Raw genomic sequence first — 25,530 nt, forward strand, 5'->3', positions numbered from 1 at the left:
GGGGGGGAGAGGGGCCCATGGAAGTGGCATGCATGTGCTAGCCCACCACTCATGCATGCAACTCAAGCTGCATGTGCGTGCGCCAGTCCACCATTCATGTGGCCCGGTTCCAAACAGGTCATGGCCCAGTAGTGGGCCACAGCCCAGGGATTGGGGACCCATCTAAATGGTAGAAATTAAATGTCATTTCCTTTTGCTAAATGTAATATTTAGCAAATTTCAGAAGTACAGAAATTCAGAAATGATCGGGGGAGATACACACACACACACACACACACACACACACACACACACATACTCCCATGCCTCTGTCCTGAGTGTAGGATCTAGTAATTATTAGCTAGCTATTATACAGCACAATTACATGCTTAATCTGCTTTATGATAGGGCTAATAGAATCAGAATAAATTAATTCTATACATTCCTGAACTTCTATAGCCACATGACAGGGCATGTAGGTAGTTTCTACCAGGATGTGTGGGAATCCCAAGACTTGGTACATTGGAACTGTGATAAGAACCAGAATAATTCAATCATGAATCAGAAATATCTGTATATACATTCTTATATATTTCCAATAGACCTAAACCCACATCTTTTCCTCAATACTCCTAGTATCAATTACCTTCCAGTAGGTTGCCATAACATCCTCTGGCAAAATTCTTTGTCTTTTAATAGCTGCCCAGTTTGAGAAATTCAACAGACACAACTTTCTATGGCATAATAATGGCACCCCTAAGCACACTGTACACATTTTATTTTATTTTATTTTATTTATTATATTTTACTTTACTTTACTTTACTTTATTTTATCCAACCATCGGAAAATATCAGATCTAGCCCACAGATGTCTTAGAACAATCCAACCAAAGTTCAGTTCTCTATTTGCTCATGGCAAATAGTCAGAATCTTACTCTCACCCTAACAGATGTATCTTAGGACAGAGGTCCCCAACCTTTTGGGCACCAGGGACTGGTTCCATGGAGAGAGGTTTTTCTGCAGACCGGAGAGTGTGTGGTTTTGTGTGCTGCCTGCATCCCATGGAAGGGGCTTTGCTTATTTGTGCAGCCCAGTTGCTGGCATGCCACGGACCGGTACTGGTCCACAGACTGGGGGTTGGGGACCTCTGTCCTAGGAGATTCTAGGGAGTGGCTATCCTAAATCTCTGATTTAGGTTTTGCTATCTCTTGTTTCACCCCTCTTCTTGGAATCTGTTTTCTCCTTCCTAGGAAATTGCTACTTCACACCATGTCCCCCTTTGTAGACACATTCATCACAGAAATACATCCATAATCAAAGTCAATCAGATCTAAGGATATATTGCTTTACTTTTTATGGATTAGCTTACCGTATAAACAATATTTCCAACAAACAAGTAGTCAACAGCCTGGCCACTTGTAAATACTGTATCTACAATAAATAGTTAAAAGAATAAATACCCTGTTCAGTAAAGGTTTTTTCTCTCTCTCTTATTTAAAGTAAGATTTGCAAATAAATGAAATACAATAATACATTCAATGAAAATGCAATGAAAATACAATCAATGAAAATGCAAATACAGTATATGCAGTTACTCAAAAGTAAATCCCACCAAGTTCAATGGGATAGTATAGTATAGAATCCCACTTAAGTTAAATTCAGTGCTGAAATATCTTAAACCAAACAGGAGGCCCAGCATAAAGAGCAGAAGGATGTATCATTTTTATTACATTTAATTTGTGCAACTTAAATATCATTTTTCTGAAAATATAAAAGGTAACCCAACTGACTGGGAGACATTTAGAAAGAGTCCATAATGTGTGCATTTCTTGACAAGCTTTAGACAGTTATCTGTTGTGAAATTTGCACAACAGGTTTCTCAGAAGTCTTTAAATAAAACACATTGAAAACAAACAGTATAACAAGTAGCTTACACTGAACCACAAGTTAAAAATAATATATACACATCTGCAATCACACATTTCTCCTTCAAGAATTGAAAAGACCAAAAATTTCTGCCAAGAACTAATAATCAAGGTAAAGGGTCAATGATAATAATAATCAAACATCAGAGATGAAAACTTCTAGTTACCACATCATCTTGGTGCCTGCCTCTGTACTACATTCAGCTATTCCTGTTCTGTTTATTTTCATTTGATTTCCCTTGATTTAAAAAGAATTCTGCATCCAAATGATACATTCAAAACTGCCTTGTTTAACACAGATAATAGATACATTATCTTTAAAGAACTGAGTGACGTTAATGACTAAACAACTGTTATCCAACACTGACATCCAATCCCTCAATGTAATGGTAAAAAAATCCTACAGTATGTTGATTCAATATATCAAAATAACAAACTTAACAATGTTTCTGTCATCACCATATTTACTTCTGCTGGATAAAGGAATAAGATATTCTGAGAAAAAGAGAACACATTGCTGCAATAGATACCCCCAAATTCATTCAATTGGGTTACAATCCAGAAAAATCACCCAACCATAAAGATTCATCAGTTTCAATATGGCAGCCCAAGAAGTATACATCAATGTAGGTGAGAGAGATCTAAAATAGAAACATTGGCTCAGGATTGACTAATCACTGGCTACATACCCAAATGGGGGATGGCAAGAAGACACTATATCACTAACTTAATTTGAATATTTGCTTGATTCAAATCAGTAATGACATAACATACAATTTTTAATTATAAAACATACGGAGATTTAGCAGACAAAAAAACCTCTGTAAACTAGAACAGAATTTTGATTATGATCACAGATCTGAATTACCAATAGCACATTAAAAAATGAAAATAAAGTAAAAATGGTTAAGAAATATTACACATTCACAGTGGGCTCAAAAACTGCATGAAGTTTATCCTATAAATGAAGCTGAGAACAAGAAAGCTTTTGCATAAGAAAGATTCTATATGTCTCTCTAACAGAAACTAGGTTAGACCTTGCTGACCATTCTTTATGGACCTGATCTCATGACATTGTCTTCACTTCATTCCTGGAATTATTCAACCACCTATTTTCATATTTAGCTAATCCAAATATTAAAATGGTGTTTTCTTCTCTCCTGCACAAGCTTTACTCTATGCATGATTTCTGGAAGTTCATGATTTCTGGTAATGTATGTATGTAATGATGTAATTGGAGGCTGGAATGAGCCCAGAATCTCTTGATTACTTTTGGCTGCAGTCCATCCATCCTCTCCCTTCTGATTATTCCACACAAACTTTTGTGGCCATTTTGGCTTAGGATGCTGACAGATATGACACTTGGCTTCTGAAGGCATAATGCCTAGCTGATGCTGTCCAAAGCTAAAATCAGATCCCACACATGCTGCTCATTAAAATGTGTTATTATCTCTCTGGGATGCTAGAGAAAGTACTAGGCCTTCCTTTAAAAGCAAATGGTCCTCTTTAAAACAGAAAGGCAGCAGCAGCAGCAATTGATAAAAATAAGTGATAAAAATCACTTTGTATGCTAACCTTCTTTGAATGTACAGGAACATTGGTTTTCATAGCAAACCTGCTTTTGATCTTCATAGCAATATATCAAAAAAGGCACCTGAGAAGAGAGTGAAGAACAGAGTCCAGCTTGCATGATCCTCCTGCTTTCCAATTCCCCTTCCCTGTGTCAATTAACCTGGGATTGACACATGTCTATTACTCTCCCAAAATAAGATTAGAATTATTTGTATCTAGTCCACTGTTGCAGAGAATCTTCATGCCAATAGCTAGTCACTGGGGCAACATAAAAGGTGGCATTGGACAATTTTATCACCTTGTTTACAAGTCACTCTTGATTCCTGGTGACTGCCTGGACAAATCCCTGCAGTTTAGAAGTGGCTTACTATTGCCTTCTTCTAGGGCTGAGAGAGTTTAATTGGCCCAAAGTCACTCTGGCTTCATAGCTAAAGTGGACTAGAACTCACAATCTCTGGTTTTCTAGCCTGATGCCCTAACCACTACACTAAACTGGCTGTCCTCCGCCTATTAGTATCTACAATGGGACAAACATCATGTCAGTTAAAAAACAGGATCCACAAACACTGGCTGGTAATCAAACGCCACGATCCCAAATCCTTAATTTCTACCCACACTGACACCAAACAGCACCAGTTCAATTGGAACAACACAAAAATCATCGGCCGTGCTACCACCCGCCACGCTCGTGAGTTCATCGAAGCCTGGCACTCCACCAGCAATTTCATCAATAGAAACTTTGACCTACAACCAGCCTATGAACCCTTCAGAATCCAAATCAACCACAGAGCCAACCAGAGACAGCACCGATCCTCAACCAACCATGGAAGTTCCCCCTCCCACCAGCAGTTCAGCTCCCAATGATCCTGACCTGATGTATCCTCCCCATCACAAGACCCATCACAAGACTTGACATGCCAACACTTTAAGCCCTTAAAAATAGAAGAACACTGACACTGACATCTCCTAAACTCTGCTGAAGATATTACCTAGCCTCTTAACAAAACCCACAAGTTTGGAGAATGAACCTTCACCCTCAGTATCTACAGTATTTAGAGTAAGATTAACCAAGATTGCTGACTCTTTCCATCCCTGGTATCTCTTTATCCTTCTGCAATTACTTTTCCAGGGGATATGGATTATGTCCTTCATCCACTGCTGGACTTCCTTCCAGGACTCACATGGTAAAGACAGCAAGTCAACACTGACAAATTGCAAGAAGTCAAAATGTCTGGTTGTTCAGAACATCTGGAACAAATTTTGTGGGACATACATTTCTTCTGTTTTTTTCTTGTTTGAGTGAGGAAACTGACTGCCCATCTTGCTTCCTTTCTCTTGAAAGCTGCTGAAATGTTTTACAAACTTCAGCATGAGGACAAAGCAGAGATGAAAAGGGTGTTAGCCCTTTGAGGTAGTCCAGAAAAGAAGCATAACTGAGTAATAACACTATCTTTAGGGTAAAATTACAATAAGAACATCTTGCAAATATAAAAATATATTTCACCTTCCTTAATCTAATTCTCCCTAAAACTAGTATTCCTACTTTCTCCTTTGGATTCAGATTTCATTATCAGAGTGCTGTCTAGATTGCAGCCCTTCTTCCTGTCTCCCAAGGTCTTTTTCACACACCATTACAATGGGTGAGGTTTACTGAGCAGTGAGGACACATTGCATTGAGGAGATACTGGAAATTTCAGGGCTTGAGAGCACATTGTTTGTGAAAGTACTGTGGATGTCATTGCTTTGTTTATATATTTTACCCTGACATATGGTCCTGTGTCTAGTATCCCATGATTTTGTAAAGATTCCTTTTGAACCAATTCCTAACAATGACAAAGATGGTAAAGACATATTGCAAGCATGCATTTCTAAGGCTGCTAAAGTCTCTATTAATTGCAGAGATGTATAAAGGACATACCCTTATATATAGGTGAATGACAGTTTTTATTTCAACAGTTACAAGATTTCTTCAAATACAGATAGAAATTTTCTCATCTCTTCTACTTAAGTAACAACAGCAATTTAGCATTTTCATGTGGAAATAGTTTATAAAAATCTTTACCAGTTCCACTTTAAATCTTCTGAAGTGCTTCTGAAGATGGCATTTTAAAATCAGTAAGTTTTGCTCTAATATAAATTTGATGATCACTATTATAAAACTTGGAAAACAAACTCTAACTTTTTGCTTCTATCTAGAAGTTATCTGGATTTTTTCAGCCTGGATCTGACACCCCTAATGCAACAGAATCAGCAGAACTTTTGAAAAACAAAGTTGTGCAGGAGCCATCTCACAAAAATGATTCCCTTTAAATTATCAGGTCAGGTAAGTAAACATTTGGCCTAATTCCTGTTTTCATTAGTCTAAACCAAGTGATAAGACTTACAGTAAGGGAAGCTGCATAACACCGATGTACCTGGTTCTTTTGAATGTGTAAATCAATTTTAAATAAACATAGCTTCACCAATGGACATTGTGATTTATAATGGATGTGAATTGCTATCTATTAAAGATGGCATGCAGAAAGGGAGGATTTGGAAGGTCACTGCTGATAAATGTTAGAAAGCTGTTGGTCTGTCTGCAATGATTAATTTCCAAGCAACATGTTTTGACCCCAATATAAAAATCCTGGCTTAGAAAGATTGAAGACTACTTAGTTAACATATGGGAAAGAACAACACATTTATTTACCGTGTTCTAGTGCTTTCAGGGGAAGCCAGAAAAGAATGACGGAGTGGATCAAGGCATTGATGCAATGACCCCAGAACACCTAAAGGAAAAACAAACAAGAAAGTCAGGAGAGTGATCGAACTCTCCAACACTGTTAAAGTTCCATCAAACGATTCATTAAGTCCCATCAAATAAGTGAACAATTTTTAGTAGAAAGTGTTTTCTTTCATTGCAAAAGTTGGTGTGCTGCCACACACACAGAGACAAAGACAAATAAAAAACAGAAAGAAAATTCAACATTACTAAATCCACATGAAGACATCCCTATCTTTGTTAAATTTTGAAAAATTTATGCAGCAAAGCCATCTAATTGTACTTTCCATGTTTTAGATTTTTTAAAAAATGTTTTTATATTTATCAATCCAAACACTATAATGAAGCATGTCTTTGTATTTCCTGGAATTGAATTTTAGGTGGAGGAAAACCATACCTCAAGTATCCATTTTCTGTTCTTTATTGTGCTTGGGTGTTTGTTCATATAAATCAGCCAAGGAAACCATGAAAATTTGACACTGAGTAAATTTAGCTTTAAATATATGAATACAATTAAGAATGGGGGGAAGGGTTAGTTATATAATTAACACAGGGAACTCTAGATAGTTCCCAAAATGCCTCAGAAAATCTAAATATATATCTGAGTAGCACCAGTCTAGAGTTTGGGAATCTTTTTGGACTAGGAATCATCCTTTTTAAAACAATTACTTCTTGGGGAGTCAAAGGATGCAGAAACTTTTGCAGAATTATTATATTATTAGAAAGAAGTAGGGTTGGATTTTCAATTTTCCCCTGACATATTCAAATATTTTACTCATTCATGAACTTTTTGTGTGAGCTGGTAATTGTAGGATGAGTATTTTTCCTTTCCCTTTTCTGATTGGAGAGGGCATTTCCTAATATAATACTGTAATAACAGCAGAAAACATTTGCCCTTGTTTCATCTCCATTCTCTCTCTCTTGTGTTACATTTAATTGTTTTATTTTATTCCCCATGTTTTGACAACTGTTTCTTCTCAGAAACTGCCATCTGCTTTATAATTCAAGCGAATGTTCCCTTGAAATCTAGTAAGAGAAACAAAGTTTTTACCTTGTTGCAGTGATAAAAATTTTACTTCCTAAATTTCCTGAGTTTTGAAAGTCATTCACCACATTCAGAAATATTTTTAATCACATTTATCACTGTCATCTAATTTTTGAATATGTTCTAAAACACACATTACTATGTAAAAATACAGTGGCCAGACAACTAATTCAGACATTCAGCAAGACTCAAAACAATCCTGTTTACTCTTTATTTCTGTAATAATAGGATGACAGAAAGATACATGCAAAACAACAAAATCCAGTCCTCATAGTTTCTTATGCTATTTTTAAGTTCATTAAGAACCCACATAAAAATGCAATCTTTTGAAATCTTAAACCACCATAAGCAGCACCCTCTTAGATTTTTTCTGGTCTTTAAGCTCTGAACTGCTAAAGTTTTATTAGATAGAGTAGGTTAATAAAAAGTGAAAACTGAGAGTGGAGGAAATTCTCCAAAATATGAAAAGAAAATATTAAGTGTAACTTTACCTGCGTATCTCCCTGAAACATCTTTTTAAACCTATAACCTGAAGGGAACAATAAAGTCATCTCAATATTTTTCCTAGAATCTCTTGAGAGGAAGTGGTGAAAAGGCAACAGGTAAAAGTGTGGGAACATTTCATTGCCAAATACCAAATCAGTTGAAACTTGGTGCAAAGAACACACAGAGATATTAATTCATATGTAAGCATAGAGGCTCTTATAAATGTATATGGCTAATATTCCAATTTGGAACCCTATGCCTGACCTTTTCAACTTTTAGCAGGGAAGAGGGGATTTGACCCAGTGAGAGTCATCATGCTTTGGAAGGAATTAGCAAGCGTAACTCCTGCCAATTCAACATGCTAAATGAAGCAGACATTTTTGGGTACCCTGTTGCAGCTGGATGCCAAAATACTGCCAATGTTGTAGACAGTCTAGTTGCTGTGGCTCAAAAGATAATGAGAACCAGCTCTTAGAAGTTAATATTCAAAGCTTAAATTATTCTAAACGTTACCATAAATTTTGTACCTATTCCTAGGGTTGAGCTGTCTTTAAGAATAAGAAAGATATAAGCATGTATGTATACACTGGATTTCCTCGGTACAAGGAAGCTCAACCTATTCTTCAATGTAGGTATCTACATGGATTTGAGCATTTCTTCTTTCAGGAACCCAAGCACTGACAGCACTGACCAGGGAGCAATATACTGGAGTTCCACATGAGTTATCTGTTAACATGGTCTTGCTCAGCCTAATGCTTGATGACATCCATTATCTTTTAACATGGGTTTGTTGGTAAAGTGAGATCATTTGGAATTTCCTGATAGAAATGTCAGTATATAATGCTGCAGTTGTACTATTTCTGACATTTGACTGTCTTTCATGGCTAATGATATGAAACTTGGAATGTTAACTTGTATCCATTAAGATTTTAAGCCTTTTTTTTTTTTTGCAACTAACCCCCTCTGCAAAATGTAGATATTTATGAGGAAGAGGCCTTTTCTGTGAGGTCTAGGACAACGTGTCGCAGCCAACTTCCTGTGGCCCACTTGCAACAATCCCCTAACCATGGCCAACTCGCGGTGGGACAATTCAATGCTGTATTAATAATTTCATTCACTTACTTTTATTATTGGTGACCACATTTTCAGCGAAATTATTCTAACTCTTGTATTTTCATAAATGACTTAGATGAGAAAATTGAAGAGGAATTCATCAAATTTGCAGATGACACCAAACTCACAGGAGTAGCCAACACCCCAGAAGACAAATTCAGGATCCAAAAAGATCTAGACAAACTTGAACAATGGGTCTATCCAACAAAATGAGTTTCAATGTGGAGAAAAGCAAAGTTTTACATTTAGGCAGGAAACAATCAAAGGTACAAGTACAGACTGGGCAAGACTTGGCTTAAAAACAGTAACTGTGAGAGGGACCTTGGAGTGCTAGTCTAGTGGATGATCACTTAACCATGAGCCAGCAATGTGCAGCAGCAGCCAAAAAAGCTAATACAATCCTGGGTTGGATAAATAGAGGCATAGAATCAAGATCACACGAGGTATTAGTACCGCTTTATAAAACCCTAGTAAGACCACACCTGGTCAATTTTGGTCATCATATCAGAAAAAAGATGTTGAGAGTTTGGAAAAAAATCAGAAAAAAGCAACTGGAGACTAATACATATGAAGAACGGCTGCAGGACTTGGGTTTGGCTAGTCTAAAGAAAAGAAGAAATAGAGGTGATATGATAGCAGTATTCTGGTATTTGAGGGGCTGCCACAAAGAAGAGGGGTTCATGTTATTCACCAAAGCACCAGAGGGCAGGATGAGAAACAATGGTTGGAAACTGATCAAAGAGAGAAGCAACCTGGAATTAAGGAGAAACTTTCTGACAGTGAAGACAATCAACCAGTGGAACAGCTCCAGAAATCATGGGCATTCTATCACTGGAGATTTTTAAGAAGAGACTAGACAACCACCTGTCTGGGATGGTATAGGTTCTCCTGCTTGAGCGGGGGGGGGGGGGGGGGGCTGGACTAGAAGACCTCCAGCTCTGTACTATTCTATTCTATTCTATTCTGTTCTATTCTATTTCTGGATTGACTTCTTTATTTTATTATTATTGGCCATGGTTCCATTGAAATTAATTTAACTTTTGTATTTGTTGAATTGTCCTTTGGCAAGTTGTCCTGCAGTGAATTGTCCTGTGGTGGGTTGGATATGGTGAGGTGTCCCAATCCATTTTCAGTGATGGTGTAGCATTATTCTTCTCCAAGAGGTCTTACTAATATATACTCAATTAATCTTTTGGGACCAAGAACATTTAGCTATAATGATGCCTTTTTGTCTATTTCTTAATATTTCACAACCTTTTAATTCTTACTTTTTATTAGGTATATAATTATATTAGCATTTTCTGATAGGGTTGTTTTGCATGTAATCTTCCCCCATAATTTGAATTCACATAAACCAAAGAGTAGTCAACATTGTTTTTCTTTCCACCAAGCAGACCTTCTTCTCTGTTGGGGCTATGAAGAGATCATAAATATCTACTTTCAGTTTAGATAAACCACAGTTGAGTTGTGCCATGATTACCATTCACAGTTGGAAGCTGATTTAGTACCCCTACCAGACCTAGCATTTATTAAGGATGAACATTAAGGATTAATCATTTCAATCTGAAATAGCAGCTGTAAATTAAAATTTCAGTTTTAAACTAATATAGCCCTGTTGTTTTTAATCCTTCCCTCTAGGTAAACATTGCCTCTTACCCTGCTATTGAACCCATCAGCATTTTGAGTAATTTTGTAGAGCTGGGGAAACCTAAGCATGTTGTCTTGGGAGCAGGATCGTTCAAAGATTCCCAAGGTGAAGGGAGGTAATGCTGTAAAAATCTAGAAAAAACAAAGGCAGTAATTAAAAATAACAGACCATTAACTTTATAAACAAGTTGAAAAGTATACGTCATAGCTGGAAAGAATCCTGACATTGTTAAAATCCACATCAACAGCTTTACTAAATTCAGTTGTGCTGAATCTAAGTTAGATGCCTGAAGTAGGCAAGTTTTTATTATATGGTACTGGACATCAAAGCAGAAGGCTGCCGCTGACTGAAGGAAAGTGTCCCATGACTTCTATTCAATAAAAAAAATAAGAGGCCTCTGAATCAACAGCTTATAAAACAAAGGCAATTCAGAATACATTTTAAGCCAGCGGTCCCCAACCTTTCTGGCACCAGGGACTAGTTTTGTGGAAGACAATTTTTCCATGGGCCGGTGGGGAGGGGGGAGGGAATCTAGATCCCGTGCATGCACTGATGAAGCTTCCTCATTTGCCCATTGCTTGCGTGGCCTGGTTCTAACAGGCCATGGACCGGTACCAATCCGCAGTCTGGGAGTTGGGAACCCCTACTTTAAGCTACCTTTAGCAGCCTAGATTGATTGCTGCTATCATGTATTTTGAAATAATATAAATGCTCAAGGCTAATCTATAGCAACTGAGTGAAGATTGTCTCTTCAGTTCCTTTCATGACAGGTAATCCTCATTTAATAACAGTTGCTTAGCAACCATTTGAAGTTAAAGCAGACCTCCTCAGAGTTGTTTTCAAAATTCTAACATTTGCCTTCCCCTTTGCACTTTGGACTCTTGGCAACTGCCTTGCGTTTATGGCCATTTGCAGATCCCATGGTCATAAGACTGTGATTTTTGGCAGTTTTTGCTGGTTTCTGGAAAAAAAAACGCCCATTGAAGAAAATTGACTTGTTTAACAACCACTGCGTATACCTAAAAATTGCTGCAATAAAGGTTGTAAAATTGGGTGCGGTCATGTGGTAACCCATTTACTGTACTTACAACCATCATTCTAGGTTCAATTACAGTCATAAATTGAGTACTACTTGGGAAATGGCTTTCTAAACCATTTAACCATTAATGTTAAATTAATTCATTTACTCCCTGCCTGTTAATTATTTCCAGACAAATGGACAGTTTTGGTCCATAGGAAGCAAAAGCAAAAAAGATATTTTAATGAAGTTTATGAGATGAATTACAAAAAAATAATATATTTTCAGAATGCCTCTGTGAGGGAGAAGAGCGATTTTGAAAATATGATAAATATACATGCATACATGTGTGCTTGAATTTTATAGTAACATTTAATCTATTAGTTAGAATTAGTGAGTGTGAGTGTTCTTGTGTTTAGTAGCAGTCTCAGCTTTAAGTTATCTTCAGATTGAATACAGAAATATTTTTATGGCTCAACGTTTATCCTGGCATTTGGTGAGATTACAGTTAGGATTAGGCTTGAAATTTATGTTAAAATTTAATATATACATTACACACAGAGTAAGTTTTTTATGCATAATGTACTCCAAGTTTTAAATTAGAGTTTTTCTGTTGTTATTCTGAGTAGGTTAGGCCAGTATTTGGCTTTTCCAAGATTTATGATCACTTAATAGTTGTATAGTAGTTCCCAAGATATAGTTTAACATATCTTTGAAACCAATGAATCTTTTTATACTTAGTGGTAATTTTTCAACTTAATTATGATTTAGAATCAATATAGAATGATCTTAATATTGAATTTTTCTATTGGTATTCTGTACAAGTCAGTGTTAGGGTTCATCTTCCTTGAGGAATATTTAATATGTGCTATTCTGATCCAGAACAGGTTTTTTTTTATAGTTAGTTGTAGCCTTATATTTACATGGGATTAGGGCTGAGTTTGAAGAGAGTATTATGTTAAATATTTAAAATGGTATTTCTGAGAGGTTAGGATTAAAGTTCTGCTTCCTTGACATTAGTGGAAAAAATTTAATATGTGCTTTTAGAATTGTGCATGCAGGATCTTTTAGGTTGAATATTATACTGACACTTATCTAAGGATAGGAGTACATTAATGCTTCCTTGATGCTGATAGTAAAATTCAGTATACATATACTGGGCATATGGTGCATCCTTGGATAAGGGATATGGAGATTAGTTACAGCGAATGAATGAATGAATCAATGAATGAATGATTAATGATTCACTTGAAAGTTTATGTTTAATAAGAAACAAAGGACCAGCAGGCAAATCAACCCAGATTTTTCATTTGTGGTGCCAATTATGAGGTTAAAATACGATATAATTCATATATAGTATACTGTATTATATGTTGGACCCAGGTCTCTAGAGAAGCCTATAATGCTGGGAAAGAGGGAAGGAAACAGAAGAAGAGAATGACCAGCAGTTAAGTGGATGGACTCACTTATAGTAGTGATGAGTGCACCATTGGAAGATCTAAAATACCGTATATGCCGGCGTACAAGGTGACCCGGCGTATAAGACGACCCCCTCTTTGTCTCCGAGCCGCATTCCTAGAACGTCGTCTTATATGCCGGAAACTACCAGTATTTCCGGCATATAAGACGACTCGGGGTATAAGACGACCCCCGTCTTTGGCGCCAATTTTAGCACTTGCTGAAGTTGCCTTATATGCCGGCAGGTACTAGCTTACAGACTGATTGTCACAGAGCAAATCTATCCACGTTGACACCAACTAGATGGCACATATTCAATCAAAACAATGTTAAGTTTAAATTAAGGCTTCTATAGAGTGTTGAGTGATTCTTAGTTTAAATATTTGTATTGTCATTTTGTAGGAGGAAGAATTAGGCTTTCTTGAACTTGGTAATAAAATTGGGAATTACATCAGATTCAGGATTAACTTTTATCATTAAAGATAACCTTATGTTTTAAAATTTAGATTGAGGATAGAATTGAATATTTACGTAGGCTTCCTTGAGGTTAATGGTAATATTTACTATTCCAACTTGACCTTTTTTATGTTTTGTGGTAGACAAATTTATACTGCGTAAAGCAGGATACCAAATATTTGGACTGTCATTTGGGAGAGCTTAGTGTTAGTGTTAGGCTTCCTTTGTTTTAGAAAAATTGCATGAGTATCTTAGAATAAGACAATATTTTCATGTTTTCTGAGAATATTGTATTTCTGCTAGTGTTGAGCTGAAATATATTTATGATGGTAAATATTTATACCAGAAATTTGGTAGATTATGCTTAGGTTAGGCTTATTTGAGATTGATAATAACATTTAGTAGTTGGTTTTCTTGGTCTAATCATGAATTAATCAAGCATGACAAAATGTCGTGTCTCCAGCGTCTTCTCCACTGAGTGGGGTCATATCAACTAAATTAGATATCTTATTAAATATTAAAATATTATTATTAAAACATTAGGATAACTCAACTAGTAAAAATGAGCCATCAGTATGTATAGTTACATATTAGAGAAAATGACTGCATATCCTCTATTAAAATGCTCTCAAGAGCCAGTCCTCTATCTAAGAAGTAGGAAAACCTTGGTTTGCCACTTCCATTCCAACTCTTGAAATGCATCCACCCGCCCAATTAGTATTGTCAATTTCTGTGACAATTATACTCTCTGGTGACCTCAACTGTGGCTGTTCAATGCAGTTTCTGAGCCTTGGAAATGAGCCTATCCTTTTGTATCTGAACTGTTGCCTACTTTAGAGTTAAAGTAGATTTCTATTCAAAAGACAATTGAACCATATCCTGTTGTCCCCTGCTTGATTGTCAAGTCAGCTGAAAGTTGACGGGGCCACTTGGACTTGATTGGCCATAAATTGTGGAGGCATTTGCTAGGTTTAAAAGAATTATTTACATTTTTAAAGAATTATTTCAGATTAGGAATAAAAGCAAAAGCTTTCTATTTTTGTTCAGACTTACTGGCCAGCAAGCCTAAGTGAAATAGCCCAGTAGAGAGGATCAGATGAAATACACTGCACAGACATGAACAACCCTGGAATGCCGTCCCCTGTTTGGCCTGTTATCCAGTGGAGAGGGGAGAACACTTACCACATTGTAGAGTCCAATGCACCAGCGCTCAAATAAAATCTGTCCAGAGAATCCATTAACAAATGCAAACCAAAGCTGAAATAGAGAAAGGTTGCACAAAGCTTTAGATCAGTGTGACACAACATATTTCTACACATTGGAGAAGCACATGGAATGTGGACTTCATTTGGAAGCAGCTGCTGAGCAAATTCTAAAAATAAGTGCTCACAGTTGTTCTTTCTTAAATAGAGATTACTACAGTAGTGGTGGAACAATCTGTAGAATTTGCATCATTACACTAAAATAACAAACTTGTAAGCATATACAATAATTCGTCAGGGCCAGCAAATTCTTAGTGAGTATTCTTTAGCACCAGAAGCTAATCTGGTTTCAGCCACATAGCATGTAAAGCCTAAACTGCATGCCAAGAAAAATAATCTTGTAAATACATGATACTATTCTAGTGGCCTATGTTTTACTCAAGTTCTCTCCCACTCCTAGGATTTGAAATGGGTGAAGTAGTTGAAAAGAATATTTTAAACAACTATTGAAAATAACAACAACAACAAAAATCTGGTTCCAAACAGTGATCTGGGTGGCAAAGGCTGATGCTTCAAAGACTCCCTAGAGATTCAGTATTGCTATGGAATATGAGAAATTAGAAATCAGAAGAAATCAAGCTCTAAAGTTATGTATTTGGCAATAAGCCAGTAGCACTGAGTTCTGAGATACTGAGTAGAAGGAAAGTCCCTTGTGTTTGGACAATTCATTTCACAGTTCTGTAGATATGATTACAGTATTATTTAAATACATATAAAACAAATGCAATCCAATGTTGCACAAGTAGAGATAAGCTTCCAGTCCAGTTCTGGAGAGTTGTAAACTTCTGGAGCAGTACTAGGTGAGGTTGGTGGGGGGATACAATTGTCGTGTAAGAGTAGGAAGAATCTCATCCAAAGATGTCTGTTCTGCTTTCAAATAGGGTTAGTTAAACATAGATAGGGACTAACAGGTAGATTGAGAACTACTTTGAAATGATATCTAACTTCAATCTTATGAATTCTGACTGGTCTATTTGAAGTCTAAACTTTATATATATACATACTGTAATTTCCACAGAATGTTGGGAAAACTCCCACATGCCCAAACCAGTCATCCCCCTTCTTCTCAAGGTCTTGACTTTAACAAGAATTGCTAAAATTATGTAGGCCAACAACTGACCATGGCTGACTCAGACTTGATGAGTCTATAGGAAAGCCTGCCAAGCATAGCTTTGTGTGCCAAGCCCCTGGGGGCTGCAGACCACAGCTATGAAATTGCTATGAGCAAAAGCATCCAGGGTTATTAAATGGCTTTTCTTATCTGAAAAAAAAAAATCCCTTTTAAATTTTATTTTGTTTCATTAACTATTTATTGCCTGCCCACCAGCCTGCCTGTCAAAATGGCCAACCTCATTAAATATAAAATAATTGCAGAAAAGAAAACTCTGAAGATTTCTTAAAAAGACATTCAAATGCAAGTACAGTCAAATTTAAAACTGAAAATCCCAGCTTTCATTAGTAGTGGCAGGCAGGGGGAAATATGAAGAAGACAGGGGCAGGCCACTCTTAGGGAAGGTGGTTCTGATTCCCATGTTCATCCCCAAATCTAAAGTTTAGCAGCTCTGTACTGCAGCTCTTTATTTATTTTATTATTTTATTTTATTTTATTATTATTTTATCACATTTATATAGCTGCCAATTTCATGAATGGTGACTCAGGGCAGTCCACAACGATAGTGTGTGGGTGTGGGTATGTGTAGAAAAAGCAGTAAATACCAATATAAAAAAGCAGAGTAATAAATATCCCCCAAATCTCAAAAATACGATCCAAGTGAATAAAAAATGCTCCCCTCAACAGTGGAGCCATATAGCAAAATCTGTGGTTCCAGATCTGATCACATAACCAGGTCTTGAAACCATTTCAGAATATCCAAGGGGATGGGTCTATGCTACTTAATGCCAGGTTGGCCTGCAATAAAGCTGTAAGTGGATTGTAACTGAGTCCATCTACCTTCTCTTTACCTTATACCCGTGGTGGTGAACGTATGGCCCATGTGCCACAGGTGGCATGCAGAGCCCTCTCTGTGGGCACGCATGCCCTCGCCCCAGTCCTAGGCCTTCAGCTGGGTTTTATAAAACCTTTTTGCTCCGCCATGTGCAAAAAAAAGAGGTTCAATCAATTTCTACTTCTCGTGGGGAAAAAAAAGATCTTGCAAAGTTGGATTTGATTGATTGAACTTTTTAGTCCCACCCAGTCTGCAGTTACCACCACAGCCACGCCCACCCAATGGGCCACACCCACCCAACGGGCCACACCCACCCAGCAACCGACGATACATAAGTCGGTTTTGGGCTGCAGTTTGGGCACTCAGTCTCTAAAAGGTTCGCCATCACTGCCTTATACTTTTTCCAGCATTCTTCACATTTACAGGCTTCTTCACATAATTTGTCTAAGTAGGATAATCTGAGCCTCATCATTTGTGCTTTGAGTGAAAACTCTGGCTTGAATTGTCCCATGACCCATCTGCTTGTTGTTGTTGTTGTTTATTCATGGTATTCTCAGGAACACCACTATCAATATCACATTTCAAAAACGTCAACAATCTTTCTGCCCTGCTTCTTCAAAGTCTATCTTTCACTTCCATAGAGTGTCACAAAGAATAACATTGCCTCCACTAGTCTGATCTCCTGGCATCTGAATATCTTTTCCAAGGCCTTCCTGATTGTTCTACTAAATGCTAGTGGGCTGCATATTTCTTGACTGCTTGTGCTTTTACTATTGATGGTTGCTTTTAAAAAGCAGAAACTATCTACTATTTTGGTATCTTCATTGTTAAAGATGGATAGATAGTTGAAAATGAATCTACTTGAACAAGATTCTGAGCAATTTCATTTTCAACTAATGGCACACACATAATTAATATGGAACATTTAAAGCCTGAAACAGTTAAGAACTAATTTATTTAAATGCAAATTTATTTAAATATGTCAAGATGTTGAGATAACAAGGCACCTTTTCTATATACAGGCATTTATGCAAAATAGATAGCTTAACAATGGGTAGAACTATTCTTCTCCTCACTCCTGCTGAAGGATATGGGTGCTGATACAAGTGCGTACCAACAATTACCACAGGCTGCTATTATAGCTATAGAACAGTAATGGTGAACCTTTTAAAGACTGAGTGCCCCAAAACTGGCCCACCCCCACTCCATCCCCTGCCCTGCCCCCGCTCTGCCTCCACCCCGCCTACCCACATGACCACTCACTGCCTCCAGGGCCCGCCGCAGATCGCCTAGGAAGCCCAGCAGCGCTATGGAGGCCACACCCTGTGCCCGCACTCTGCAGCATCAACTGCATGATGGGGTGTGAGGGAAGAGTCTTGTTTACGCTGCCTGGCTGCCATGTTCTTAGCTGCGCTGCTCCATGTGGGCCACGCTCAGGGGTGACTCTCCTTCAGGGGGGCTGCTGGAGAGGAGGGGGTCACGGGGGGAGGCAAGGCTGGGACAATGGCACGTGTGCCCACAACAGCACGTGTACCCATAGGTTCACCACCACTGCTATAATAACAAAATAACAGTTCTTTCCACTGATATTTACTTAATTTGCATGACTTTTCCAAATATATTTCCCTAACAAAGCAGGTTATTGTTATCATATGGTATTCATTTATAATATATCATTTTAAAATCTTCTTTATGATGAATACATTTCAGGTGTGTATATATAATCCTTAATATGTCTGTAATGGAAGTATAGTACCCACTTTATTCTTATCATATGAATACAAGTAAAGAACTTCCCCCTTAACCTAATCTAATAAGAAAGATTCTATTTGGAATAGTTAAGGGATATAAATTGGCAAATACTGAGCTTTATTTGCATATCAGACTAAGTCTTACAAACTAGCAGTTGTTTGCACAATGTATTAATCTTGATTAGTTTGTTATGGCTTAGAACATTGTGCAAACAAGACAATGCTTGGTTACTTTAAGAATCCATGCATTGTCTTGTGTTAATTAATCATCAGACCAGATCCTCACACTCTAGCAGTTGTGTTTGCACAATGTATTAATCTTGATTAGGTTTATGGCTTAGCACATTAATCCACATTAATGGAATAATTCAACAACAAATGTGTTGTGTGAATCTAGTCTGAATAGAACAAAGAACATTGCAGAATTTTATATTCATTACAGAAAGCTGCATATAAATAAAACCAAAACTTCTTTCTCAAGAAAATATTCCATGGATTAGGTGAAATGGTCTGAGACCTACTAAAGCTTATGAGATAACATATTTGTTTGTGAATTGGGGTCTAAACTGGCAAAGGATGGGATGAGCTTTCCCAAAAGGCAGTTGGACTTTCTTGTTTATGTTTTCCTTGAAAACATTTAGCTTCTCATCCAAGAAGCTTCTTCAATTCTGAGGACTGAACTGGTGGGCTGAGCTATAAATAATACGAAAGACCAAATAGTCTTTTCAGACTCACATCTTTTTGTCTGAACAACAAGTGAGGAATTTTATATAAATCCATTTACGCATGTCCAAAAATACTCTGTGCCTGTTGTCAGTATAAAAAAAACTTGGCAAGTCACAATCGTTTACTTGCTTCAGCAATATTTAATTTTCTATAAAAGTGTCCTTCCTTTATCTAAAACCTATATCTGGATGCCAGGACCAGTGTATCAGGAATGAATTTCCCTTATGTCATAAATAGACAAATTTGTAGCTGTTTAATCCAAGCACATTGGTTTAATATCATTGACTTTCAACAGAGCAGAACTGTTTTACAACTAAGTACAAGTGCTTAACTGTGTTGTTCAGTAGACTTTAAGACAAATAAAGAACTGGATTGCTTTCTGTGAACTGTGCATATTTTTTTTTTCTAAGAAGTCTAGGAAATGGCTGACCTCTAGAGACAGATAGGTTTGCATCACAGTCAGCTAGCCATCAAGAGGCCCTTCTGTCTCATTGCAATTTCTAAGCAGATCTGGAGACTATCAACTGTAATGTGTCATCCACTGGAATCTGCTATCATAGATCTCCAAATTGTAGAGCTTAAGAGAGTCTGAACAGAGACTTTTTAAATATTCTGCAAAAGCATGAAGATGGTAAATGCATTAGGCCTCCTTCAACTTGGGTTAATTCATTAGCCTTCTCTCTCTCTCTCTCTCTCTCTCTCTCTCTTTCACACACTTACAAACAAACACGCTTGCTTTTAGCTGATCAGCAGTTCCAAAGTTTTATCATCACATTCAAGGTAACCAATATAGGCATCTAATTGATATCTACCTGCATAGCAATGCTTGATTCAACATCAATAAATATAGCATGTTCAAAACACAACTGAACAATTGAAAAGTAAAATTTTATGCTGATTTTTACAAAAGTGGGGAAAGAGAAAAAAAAGAGTTATTTGAATAAGTACATGTAGACCTATCAGTAAAGAATGATCTAAACAGATTTGTCTGTCTCAATTTGCTTTCCTATGATTTTAACTGGGCATGAATAGAGCCCTCCTGTATTCAAACCATATACTTTACTTCCCCAATGTTTTTCCATTGGTATTTTATACCCTATCAAGGGGTGTTTCCTTATCAGCACAAATTGGTCAACAAATGTTCTATCCTTAATATTAAATGGTTTTAAAACTTTTTCATACTGAATTGGTTTCTTCAACTCATTTTTATATGATAAAATAACTGTGTACCTTAATTTATTCTTCAGACATTTAACAAGGTTGTTTGCAAATAACAGTTTAATATCAGTTCTTTTGAAACTTGCAATAATTATAAATTATGGATTTTACAAATTCCTAATTAACTAGCAACTTGCCTTAAGAGAATGATATACTTCTAATGTGCTGTACACAATCTGTTACCTCTTTCATCAACTGTGCAGCAATTCAGTTGCTATTTAAAGCCACATGATTGATAGATGGAGATGTTTCAGCTGATGAAGGAAAGAATTATAGCAGGGGCATGCATTTAAGAATTGGTTTTCTAAAAATCTGGATATTTTCTACCATGTTATCTTGGTCTTATTACCCAGCCTTTGAACTATGTATCTGAAAATATTCTAATGATTACAGTAGTTTTCATGCAGCTTCTCAAATGTAGATTAACTACAGTAGTAAGAAAGAAGAGACAACTCCAAAGCACTGAATGGGCTGGCAAAAGATAATCCTATGATTACAAACTGAATGTTTCAAGAGTCTCGGGTATAGTGCATTGGGGGGAAGAGATATTAAAGCAATGATGAGCACATGTGTTATAAGCAATCTACTAGCAAGTGATCATATAATTTTCTGGTTACTATTCAAAGATGCTTTTCAACCTCTGCAATCTAATAGGAAGCTGCTTCATACCCCGAGTCGGATTATTGATTTATATAGTTCAGGCATGTCAAACTCACGACGTCACGTGACATCGTGCAACGTAGCAGGACTTTTTCCCCATTGCCGGCAATGGGGTGGGTGCGGTTTTGGTGTGATGCATCCAGCCCACGGGCCAGCAGTTTGACATGCCTGATATAGTTCATCACTGTCTACGGTAAGCTTCCCTCAACTTAATTTCAGAAGGCCTCTACAAACCAACCTTTGTCAAGAGATATTACTGTAAGCCTTCAGTCAAAGGGTGGAGAGATAAGGGAGAATGCTTCAAAGAGAGAAAAATTAGAAACTGATCATTTTGGGCTATGTCCCTTATTTTGGCTTAAGCCACATTTACAATTAGTATGTATCTCCAAGTTATTACCAATAGGAATGAACAAGTTATAATTTCTTCTAGTCAACCAATTGATTTCCATATGCCAACAATTCAATATCATGTATGACTGGTCTAGTCACATATAGGGTCTAGATCTCAGGGCTAATGTAAAGGAAACTAAGAGGTTGCCATTTCTATTACAATCATCTCCACAGTGGTGCATATATATATTGGATGCCCTGAGGATAGATCAATCATCTTAACATTTCCCTTTTAGAAGCTTTGTAGTTATGTCTTTCTTTTTTCCTGTATGGTCTCCTAGTTAGACATATTTTGTGATTTTTATTGGTCTTGTGCTTAAGATGAGTATGTTCATATAGCTTTTAGATGTCGTAAAATTACGATACTTAACACTTAAAAATCAACACTTAACAATCGCCTTGCTTAGCAATCGAATTTCTGGTCTCAATTATAGTCATAATTTGAGGACTAGCTATATGTCAACTGAGATCTACCACATGGCCAATAGTCAGGAGTTTTAGTTCAGCAAAATTGGAAGGGCTGCTGATAGCATAGCCTCGCTAAGATCTATTGAGCTACCTGTACAATTCTAGATACTTCTCCCTGGGTTTCTTCACTAGTGGAAGCCAATTATATGAAAACTAAGTAGATAGTTTTCTCTGTGGGAACACTTCTGCCTCTAAAATGGCTTTCCTCTGAAACTCACCAGGAAACCGCTGTTATTTTGGGGTGGCAGTAAAAACATATTTGCTCAAGTGTTATGCTGGCTTGCTCTGCTGCTTTCATATTTTTGATCTGTTTTTATTGTGATGGTGTTTTAGAATAATATTGTGTTACATTTTACTTATTTTGGACTCTATGTCTTTGAAACGTAACCCTTCATATTTTGAGATGAAGAGTTAAAATAGTATTAGACTAAGTGTAGAAAAGGTAAATTGAATTCACTTGGCCAAATGCTAGAAAGTTAAAAAAAAGCCATTGTTTTTTTACTTTGTGGCAAAGCAAAATTAAAAGGCTCAGAGAATCTTTTGGATACTACCCTGATGGATCTGCCCAACTCCACTGAAAGAAATAATCCCATAGGCATCAAGAGGATAATTCCTCTAAGGAAGATAAAAATGTCAGAGATATAAATACAAGATTATGACACTCACCATCATGTTCAGTTTGCCCCTATATTATAGTGAAATATATTTCCCTTCTATGCTCCTCTTTACCTTACCTGTATGAAAAACATTCAAATATGTTTCTGGGAAAATGCAATTTTTCCTATAATATTAAAAAAGCTAAAAGTATCCTACAGACCATGTAATTCTTCTGTCAACATATACAATACACTGTAAGATTATGAAGTGATTTCACCAACAAGCATTGAAGACTATCTGCATGAATATTTTTGAAAGTTATTACCTTTTCCCTCCTCTATTAACCATAAAAAAATAGAATAACAGAACAACAGAGCTGGAAGGGACTTTGGAAGTGTTCTAGTCCAATCCCCTGCTCAGGCAGGAAACCCTATACCATTTCAGAGAAATGATTGTCCAATCTCTTCTTAAAAACCTCCAGTGTTGGAACACCCACAACTTCTGGAAGCAAGTTGTTCCACTGATTAAATATTTTAAACCTTTTCATTGGTTGAATACCATGTGAATGCCATATTCTGAGGAACTGGCAACTGGACAATTTGTGTCCACAGAGTTTCCATTCAAAACCCCATTCATTTGTGGCAAGAAATTGCATTTCTGGCTTTATCCGAATGATCAATGGGGCTTTGAGGAAAAATCCATAGTGCGTGGAAGTTCTAAAAGTAGTATCTCAGCATCTTGTCCCCTCCTCCCCGATCCATTATTCTTTTCAATGTTGATATATAATTTGCATGTTTAAGGTTCCAAGTTCAATTCTTGGCTAATTCCAGATGGGCTGGAACCCAATCCTTCGCCTAAAAAATGCTCAATAACTGTGGTTTATCAGTGTAATCCTCCTCAATCTGATGTTCACCAGATGTACAGAGCACAATTCCCATAATTCCCATTCAGCCTAGCTTGGTTGGGAATTAGTGATGTTGTGGTTTAACTATACTGGAAACTATACTGAACAAAGCTGAGCAATGACTTAACTCAATATAAGATTTCTTTGGTATGTTTTGACAAGGTGGCGCAGCAGTTAGAGTGCAGTACTGCAGGCCACTTTAGCTGACTGTGTTCAGCAGGTCAGCAGTTCAAATCTCACCGGCTCAAGGTTGACTCAGCCTTCCATCCTTCCGGGGTAGGTAAAATGAGGACCCAAATTGTTGGGGGCAATGTAAATATATATATACATTGCTTACTGGTGTACACCGCTTAGAGAGTGCTCGCACTTAAAGTGTTATATAAGTCTCATAAATAAATAAATAAATAAATAAATTTGAAAGATATTGAAACAGAATTTCAGAGTGTAATAATATTTAATGTATTATAATCAAATCATTTTTTCATTTAATTGGTGAGTATAGAGAATTACATCTCTTTTTATTCGATGTAGCTGAAATATGCTAAATTGCAATCCCCCCCCCCAGCTTTTTTACCTTCAGGATAGAAAAACTGAGAGTCTCTTGTGAGGAGGGGAAAAAGCTCTGACAATTAATGACCAGCAGAATGCCTTAGGACTTAAGGTCATGAATATGCCCTCTGGCCTTGTGGCTTTTTACTCAATTTTGTAGAAACACATTAGCTGAAATAATTATTCAGGTAGAAATTGGGAGTGACATCTGGAAACAGACTGGAAAATGGAAGCAAGGCTTGAAATGGAAAATGGGGAGAGAGAAAAGGTAAAATTGCTGTAAGTAGGCAAATAACTGAGTATAAAATAAACAGCCTGTTGCCTGCAGTTTTTCTGCATATAAATCACTCATCATTGGAAGCAGATATTTGCTTCGTAAGCCAGTACAAGATGCAAAATAAGCTCATACATGATTGGGAGTGACCCAGAGAATATATTAATTACTCTAAGAACCCATTCATTTCTTGCAAGAAGTTGCATATCTGCCTGCTTGAGCATCACACATTGAATAGATGGCATTCTTCTTCCCAGAAGCGACTTATTTTAAGTGACAATATATAGGCAATCTTAGTTAATCTCAAGAAAGCTAAGCAATCAGTCTTGGATGGGAGACCATCAGGATATTTCAGAGCTATAGGCAAAACTGAGAATAAACCAAAAAGCATCCCAGAAGAAGTTAATCATAAATCATTTTTGTATGTTGGCCAAGAAAGCTTCATGATACGTTCATGTACTCACTAGGAGTCATGCTCAATTGAGGGATTCTTCACTTTTTATTATTTATATTGTGTACATATACATGCATATTCTGATGATAACCATATGTTTTTCATTAACATAAAACAACTCTTATGTTAATTTTCTATTTTTTAAAAAGAGCCACACAAGAAGAATTTGATGCGGATCAAACCAAAGGTTCTTCTTTCTAACATATTCTTTCCAATATTTCAGATCTTTCCAAGAAACTCAACTTTACAGCACAAAAATTATTTTATAATGTCCTTTGCTTCCAAAAAACAACTATTAAGAGGGCATTCTTCAATATGGGAGAATGATATACTTTCATCACTGTTTGGCTTCTAGGTGACCAAACAAACAACAGGAGATTCTTTTTTACTTTTTCTAATTAGTCACAGAATAAATCTTGACAGCTTTGAAAACTGTATAATAAACTCTGTACTGTAGCTTTCTAGTATAGCTTTAAAGCAAATTTAGAGGTAAACTGCCTCTGTTATTTTCATGTGGTTTCCCTCAAGCTTCATAGTTTCCATTTCAAAATGTTTATGTTCCTATTGACAACCTTCTGAATTTAAGAGAACTATTTTTACTATACTAAATACCCTGTTAATTAAAAAAACATTTTAAATATAATTTTGAATTAGTCATGTCACACATGCGTCATCTCTCTGGTTTTGAAGTTAATATGTGTATTATAATTAATCTCTCAATTCATGTTGGTCAACATGATTCTCTCTACAATGCTTCATATTTTGCAGAGTTAAGAGAATTATAGTAGAACACATATGGAGGTTACTAGATTGGGGAATGAATTTTTGAAAGTTTGTAATTCTTATGGTTTAGTTCAGGGGTGTCAAACT

General features: G+C 36.7%; 1 protein-coding gene across 4 annotated transcripts in view; it reads right to left on the reverse strand.

Annotated features, from left to right (window-relative positions):
* The window catches only part of ATP8A2 (ATPase phospholipid transporting 8A2), a 347,289-nt gene that overhangs the window by 93,973 nt on the left and 227,786 nt on the right, over positions 1-25,530 (reverse strand). For all 4 annotated transcript variants that reach the window (XM_039356441.1, XM_039356458.1, XM_039356469.1 and 1 more), the window contains exons 28-31: positions 14,644-14,718; positions 10,538-10,660; positions 6,166-6,244; positions 1,349-1,410 (exon numbers count right to left, since the gene is read on the reverse strand). In XM_039356441.1, coding sequence (XP_039212375.1) covers positions 1,349-1,410; positions 6,166-6,244; positions 10,538-10,660; positions 14,644-14,718 — 339 coding nt within the window. The remainder of the gene's footprint in view (positions 1-1,348; positions 1,411-6,165; positions 6,245-10,537; positions 10,661-14,643; positions 14,719-25,530) is intronic.

The sequence above is a fragment of the Crotalus tigris genome, unplaced genomic scaffold, assembly GCF_016545835.1.
Source record: "Crotalus tigris isolate CLP2741 ecotype Arizona unplaced genomic scaffold, ASM1654583v1 scf7180000017573.2180621, whole genome shotgun sequence".
Classification (NCBI taxonomy): domain Eukaryota; kingdom Metazoa; phylum Chordata; class Lepidosauria; order Squamata; family Viperidae; genus Crotalus; species Crotalus tigris.